At 43.8% G+C, this 6,745-nt stretch overlaps 1 protein-coding gene across 2 annotated transcripts in view; it reads left to right on the top strand.

Moving 5' to 3' along the window:
- The first annotated feature begins 280 nt into the window (after window positions 1–280).
- TFRC (transferrin receptor) overlaps window positions 281–6,745 on the top strand; it is a 37,808-nt gene continuing 31,343 nt past the window's right edge. The window contains exons 1-2 of one of the 2 annotated variants that reach the window (XM_087933710.1): window positions 281–331; window positions 6,394–6,459. In XM_087933710.1, coding sequence (XP_087789836.1) covers window positions 6,427–6,459 — 33 coding nt within the window. In that variant the 5' untranslated portion in view covers window positions 281–331; window positions 6,394–6,426. Of the gene's footprint in view, window positions 437–6,393; window positions 6,460–6,745 lie in introns of both variants that reach the window. The other variant, XM_087933711.1, reaches the window with a different exon arrangement.

The raw sequence follows: 6,745 nt of genomic DNA, 5'->3' as shown, positions 1-6,745 counted from the left end.
TAATCCTTCCCAAGGGTCGCTAAAGTGCTCGTACTATTATTCCCATTGCCCGAGGCAAGGGTGACGGATAGGTCGGGCCGGCTGCCAATCCTAGCAGTCCTGCCCCGCCTCATGTAACCTGCCGGGAGGGAGGGGAGATTGGGCGAAGAAAGGGATTGGGGCAAGGGGGCGCGGAGGCTGCCGCCAATCAGCGACGGGCGGTTGGCGCGTGCGGCGAAAGGCGGTGTTCCGATTGGCTGGCGCCTCCGCTTATATAGATGCACGCCGCGGGGCGGACCGCGTGCAGTGGAGGGAGACAGAAAGGAGTGGAAGTTGCGCCTCTCGCTTGCTGGTGAGGTTACGCAAGGGCGGGGCCTGCGGGGAAGGGCGGGGCCTGCGGGTGTCACGGACCCCGCTGAAGGAGCTGCCCTTCGCGGGGAAGAACCGGCCGGGGAAGGTGAAACACCGCGCGCGGGAGCAGAATTGAAGGGTGTGTGTGGGTGGGTTTGCATGCATGCATGTACGTAGGAATGCGATCATGCACGCCTTTGCATTGCATGGTCCCCTTTTGACTGCGGGACCCGCCTGGACGGGTGGGAAGCTTTGCCCGGGGGAGAGAGAGTGGAGGAAGGACAGACGCTGCAAAGCCCCAGCTGCTGCGGCCTTCACCATGTGCTTTTGGCGAAGCCATTTTGGACGCCGGGAAGCGGAGAGAGGGCGTCTCTCCAAGCAGCCCCTGCCCCAGGACTGGTCAGAAAGGGGACGGGCTTCGCGTGGACGTGGGTGGGTAGGAAGGCTCGCGCGGCGTGGAGCGTTTGGATGGCCTCCACGTGCTTCGGAGCTGGTTCAGCCCAGCCGCATGCTCACTTTGGAGGAAGGAGGATGACGACCCGGGGGTCCCGGTTACCGTTTCTCTCCTTGCAGGGCGAGACCCCCCATGGAATAAGCACCTAAAAATGTATTATAAGCGCCTAATTTATATTTATATGCTATGCGAAAGTGTCTCTGGGCGGCTTGCAGTAGCATAAGGCAAAAAAGGTCCAACCTTGGCAACTTTTAAGACCTGGAGACTCCAACTCCCATAATTCTGGGAGTTGGAGTCCCCAAGTCTTAAAAAAAAGCTGTGCTGGTTGGGGAATTCTGGGAGTTGGAGTCCCCAAGTCTTAAAAAAAAGCTGTGCTGGCTCAGGAATTCTGGGAGTTGGAGTCCCGAGGTCTTAAAACGGGTCTTCAAACTTGACAGCTTTAAGACTTCAACTCCCAGAATTCCTCCTCCCAGGAATTCTGGGAGTTGAAGTCCACAAGTCTTAAACTTGCCCAGTTTGAAGACCCTTCTCTTAAAAGCTGTGCTGGCTCAGGAATTCTGGGAGTTGGAGTCCCCAGTTCTTAAAAGTTGCCTTTGTATAATGGTATGGAGGTGTCCAAAATGATGCATTTTGCACCTAATTTCCACCCCCCCCCACCTCCTAGGAAAGTATCTTTTTAAAAATCTATGTTGGTTTGATTAAAGCAAGTATTGGATTCAGGCACGTGGTGGGAACCTGCCTTTTTTTGTGTCTGTGACAGTGGAGGGGATTTTACTTTCTTCTTGAGCCACATTTTCCTCCGCTGGCTTGAGGCGCTTTTTAAAGTTACATTTTCCTCTCCTGCCATAATGGCTGGTAGCTAGCTTGCGAGTGACCTCTTTGTCCTCTGATGTTGCAGAAATTCGACTCTTGGACAGGAGGAGTTAAATATTGGGATTGCTTTTAAGGTCTTAAAAGGGGAAGCTCTCAATGAGTACTAGGCTTTGGTGGTTGCTGCAAATGAAGTGCAGCGGTGACTGATGGTTTTACTGAGCAAATTAACCTGGTTGGGCTTTCTAAGCCACGATATAGCAACTTGAAATGAGTTTGAGAGCCACTTTCATTGCCCCCCCCAACCAGGAAACTAGGTTAAGTGAATTCTAATCCTGCCTTAGGCGTGAAAGCTGGCCAAGTGACTTTGGGCCAGTTCTTCTGTCTCAACCCAACCTACCTTGCTGGGTTGTTGTGTGGGGAAAAGGCATGTTGGAGAAGTTTTCAGCCTTGAGTTATTTATAAAAATTAAAGGGGATAAAAATCTAAACCCCATTCAGTTGAAGTATATAAAAAAACAGCATAATTATCAAGTTTATTATAACATGAACTAAATTATATCAGTTTAGATTGCATTATAAAAAACTAAATTTTAAAACTAAAGCGATAAAGCTAACCTAAAGAAACTACATCTTTAGTATTCTTTGTTAGAATGTTTTTAAAGATTAGTTTGCTTCTAATCAGAATGATTAGATTTGTTCTTGGTTTATAATATTTTAGGAACTGTCTCTTGCTATGCCTATGTGTATTTACTTGTAGAAGAAAACAAAATTTAATGTTTAAAGCTATGAATGATACCCCCCACTCCTTCCATGTTCTCTCCTTCATAAGGGACTTGCTTGAGAGGGTTTATATCCTAATAATTATGCTTATAAATATAGTAAACTGTAAATAGCGATTTTAGTTTTATTCTTTTCCTCATTCTTTCCGTCATGTTGCTTGCCTTTTCCTACTACTGCCTCCTGAGTCAGTACTTGAATTGTCCACCATAACCTTAATTTTCCTTTCTTAATCATTGCTAAGGCTAATTCTATAGATGGGAGAAGTAATTTTTCCTTATATGCATCATTTATAGTACACCTGATAACACTTGAATGGAAAACAGAATTTAGTGTCAACCTAAATTTTGTGGAGTTGCAGACATGGGGGCTGACTCTAATGTAACAAATAGATTTGTACATGAGACTTAATTTAAGTCTCCCCTTTAGGAAATTTATCTTTAAATATTACCAACTGGTAAAATTAAAATCTATGGAGGAAGTAAGTTGCTTTAGAACCATAAATGCTATATATGTATGCACACACTCACACTCTACTATTGGAAATTAACCCACCCCTTCCAACACTACAAATATGTTTAAACGTACTATCAAGTATGCTTTCCTGGCTCTAATACAATAGTAAAGTTTTATCTACAGAATGTTGTGCTTCTTATTTTAATAGTTTTATAAGTATGCCACAAATCCAGTCAAATACTTACTGTTTGCATTTTTAAAAAACTTACCTTGCAACAAAGAACAACTTGGGCAGTTAATACAGTATAATACATTATCAAAGATAATTTCTCAGCAAACCATGGACACTTTTGTTCTATTTGTACATAAGTGCAAGTTAGAGTTCCTTATTTTAGCTAATCTTGAAGGGAAATAGAAAGATGTGGTTTGCTGCTTCCTCAGCAGTAGTTTACATTCATTACTTGTTCAGATAATTAGGCAAGACCATAGAAAAAGTACGAAGCTTTTTAATATCTTCTAGAAAGTAAAGGTAAATCGGAAAGGGTTGTTACAAAAGAGACTGCATGTTTCATTTGTATTTATTCAGTTTTTAATCTGTGAAGTATTACGTTGCCTCAAATTTGCAGTGGCCTATTTCTTCATATGTTCTCCTGAAAAGGTGGGGTCTGATTTGCTTCATATCTCACGCCTAGCAGTCCAAATTAGCCAGAAAACATCCAGTTTTCCTTGAAACGGTTAATCTGTTCTAGCCAGAACATGTGCAGGCACTGAGCTTGCCAAGAATTAAGATTTCTTATCATTGCCTGCAACTTGAGAGCGGCTTCCCAATTAGCTGTAAAAATGCTCTCATTACATTGATTCTAAATAGGCAAATGTTTAAATACCTTTTTGGAGGTGTTTTTTTTTTTTTTTTGGAAAGAGCAAAACATGGAAGCGAGCCCCAAACTGGTTGCTAAGTAAAATAATTAAGTCAATTTGTCCCCATTGTATGATCTTTCCTGCCACCGTTAAGGGATACACTACAAACGTTAAGTTAGTAATGGGTTAAGTGAATCCAGCTTCCCCACTGCTTGTCAGAAGGGAGCCACATGACCCCCGGGGACATTTGCAACTGTCATAAATACGAGTCAGTTACCAAGCGTCCCAATGTTAATCAGGTGACCACACGGATGCTACAAAGGGTCATAAGTGTGGGAAATGGTCCTAGGTCCCTTTTTTCAGTGCCACTGTAATTTTGAACAGTCACTAAATGAACTTGTAAGTCAGCGAATATATGTAGTTGTAGCTTCCTTTTCAGGGGTTGCCTTTTCAGGTCCCAAAAGCCAAGAAAGTGTACAAGTTTGGATTAAAAATAAAAAACAAAAAACAGGGTTCTGAAATAGGAGCATTAGGAATTTTAAGTCAGGACAATTTGGTACAATCGACCTCATGAGCTGCTATAAAAGGCAGCACTTAATGTACCTTAGGCAGAACTGGCTGGAAGTCAAACCCTTGTTTAAAATGTTAGGCAGAGCAGCTGGGAATAATACAGGGAGTCCTCGAGTTACGACCGCATAGAGAAGTTCCAATAAGACTGGTGGTAGCCCTCAACTTGCGACTTCATCTGAAGCCCACATTTCTGTTTCCAAATGCGACCCCGGTTAAGTGAATTTTGCCCCCCTTTATGACACTTCTTGCCACTGTTGTTAAGTGAATCCCCGCAGCTATGTTGGTTTGTTCACTGAATCCAGCTTCCCCCATTGACTCTGCTGGTCAGAAGGTCACAAAAGGGGATCCTGTGACCTTGGGACGCTGCGACCGTCATAACTACGAGTTGGTTACCAAGCATCCAAATTTTGTTCACGTGACCATGGTGCAGCGGTCATAAGTGTGGAAAATGGTCATAAGTCCCTTTTTTCAGGTATAACTGGTCACTAAATGAACTGTTGAGGACTACCTGTAGTAAGACACTTGGCAACTGGCTCCAATTTACGACGATTGCCAGTGTCCCGGGATGACGCAATCCCCTTTTGCGACCTTCTGTGGAGTGGGGGAAGCCAGGATTCACTGCACTAACCCATCACTAACTTGAGCAATTGCAGTGTTGCAATTCTCAACTAACAGCTCTTGGCAAGAAAAAGCCATAAAATGGAGCAGAACTCACTTAAAACTGCCTTGCTTAGCAACAGGATTCCTGGGCTCAATTGTGGTCACAAGTCAAGGACTACCTGCAAATCACTGTCTAATAAGAGTTAAGGAAAGGGGAAGCAAAGGAACTTAATCACCGGTGTTTAAGGCACACCGTGAGATTATATAATTGCAATTTAAAAGCAATTTGTTCTCTTCTGAGTATCTTGATAGCTCTTGTTGGCAAAAAACTGAGATGAGAAACGGATGTGCATGTGTGTTTGTTCTCCACTGCTGTTTCTAGTGCTAATCCTGCTTTTATCAAGATCTTTTAATCCCCAGAATTTGTCCCAAATCTACATTTATGTTGATTATGTTATATTTCCCGTTTAGCACAGTTTGTGGGTACAGTTTGTGAGTCTGTTTAAACATCAGCTCCACAGCTTTCCAAGTTTGCATACGGGTTTACAATGGGGAATGCGAACAGAAAAAAAACTCATTGCTTAATGTAGATTTTGCTGAAGGTTACCCTGGCTACAGGAGGGAGTTGAAGCCTCATGCCTGGGCTGGCCATGTTTGCATTGCTGTCATGAACTTGTTTGCATCCTTAAAGTTTGGATTAATTCCCTGGGTTTTGGGTCCTATATTCTATATCTCAAGTCGAGAGGGTGGTTCCTGGCTGTGGAAGCAGCGTTCTGCTTTCTGGCAGTTGCCAGGTTATTGTTAGCATAATGTCAGCAAGCCTTTAGTACTACACTGGACATGACCTAATGCCTGGAAACCTCATTATTGATTGATAATTACAGTATCTGCAGGAGCAGAAGGGCGTGGCTGCCAAATCTCCGGGAAATAAATGCCGGGTTCTAATATCGTTTAACAAAGTAATACTGTTGGAAGGGACCTTGGGGGTCTTTTAAGTCCAAGCCCCCCTGCTCAAGGAAGAGTCCCTGCACCATTTCAGACAAACGGTTGTCCAGTCCGGTCCCTTCTTAAAAGCCTCCAGTGTTGCAGCACCCACAATTTCTAGACTCAAGTCCTTCCTCCGATTAACGGTTCTGACTGCCAAGGAAATTTCTCCCTTCGTTCCAGGTTGCTTCTCTCCTTGATTAGTTTCCATCCATGGCTTCTTGTCACTGCCTTCAGGGCTTTGGAGAATAGCTTGACTGCCTCTTCTTTGGGGCAGCCCCTGAGATATTGGAAGACTGCTGTCGTGTCACCCCTAGTCCTTCTTTTCATGAGACATACCCAATTCCTGCAAACGTTCTTTCTATGTTTTAGCCTTCGTGTAATCTAATGTACAAGATGTACAATAAACATGTACAATGCCGGGTGGTTCACCATGATCAAATAAAATTTCATTATTAAACCAATCAATACTTTCTAGAGGCCTGGTAGCTGTTCCTTTGTAAATTAATTTTCATGCCAATTGCTAAGTTACTAATGTTTTCTGGCTTCTAGGTTCCAGTTAAGTAGCTGAAGAAATCTGGAATTATGGATCACGCCAGGAAAGCAATATTTAACATGGTAAGGATGCTTATGTATATAAGAATGAATATGACAGAATAAGATTGTCATTACGCACTTTCCCCCACCCCATCCGGCGTCTGTTTTCAACCCACTGCTGTTGACAGTCAGTCCTTGGTTCGCTGCCCCTTGTTCAGCAACCGTTATGACTGGTCCTCGAAGTCCTGACTGTCTCAGCGCTTCTGTGATCATGTGATCACAGTCTGGGATCTTGGCAACCAGCTGGCACTTAGGTTTGATGCATACATCACCATGTGTGATTTGCAACCTTCCTTGACAACCCCCA

The sequence above is a fragment of the Pseudonaja textilis genome, chromosome 4, assembly GCF_049901715.1.
Source record: "Pseudonaja textilis isolate UNSWEBS1 chromosome 4, rPseTex1.2, whole genome shotgun sequence".
Taxonomy (NCBI): Eukaryota; Metazoa; Chordata; class Lepidosauria; order Squamata; family Elapidae; genus Pseudonaja; species Pseudonaja textilis.
Note: the sequence above shows the minus strand (reverse complement) of the source record. Positions and strands in the feature narration are given on the sequence as shown.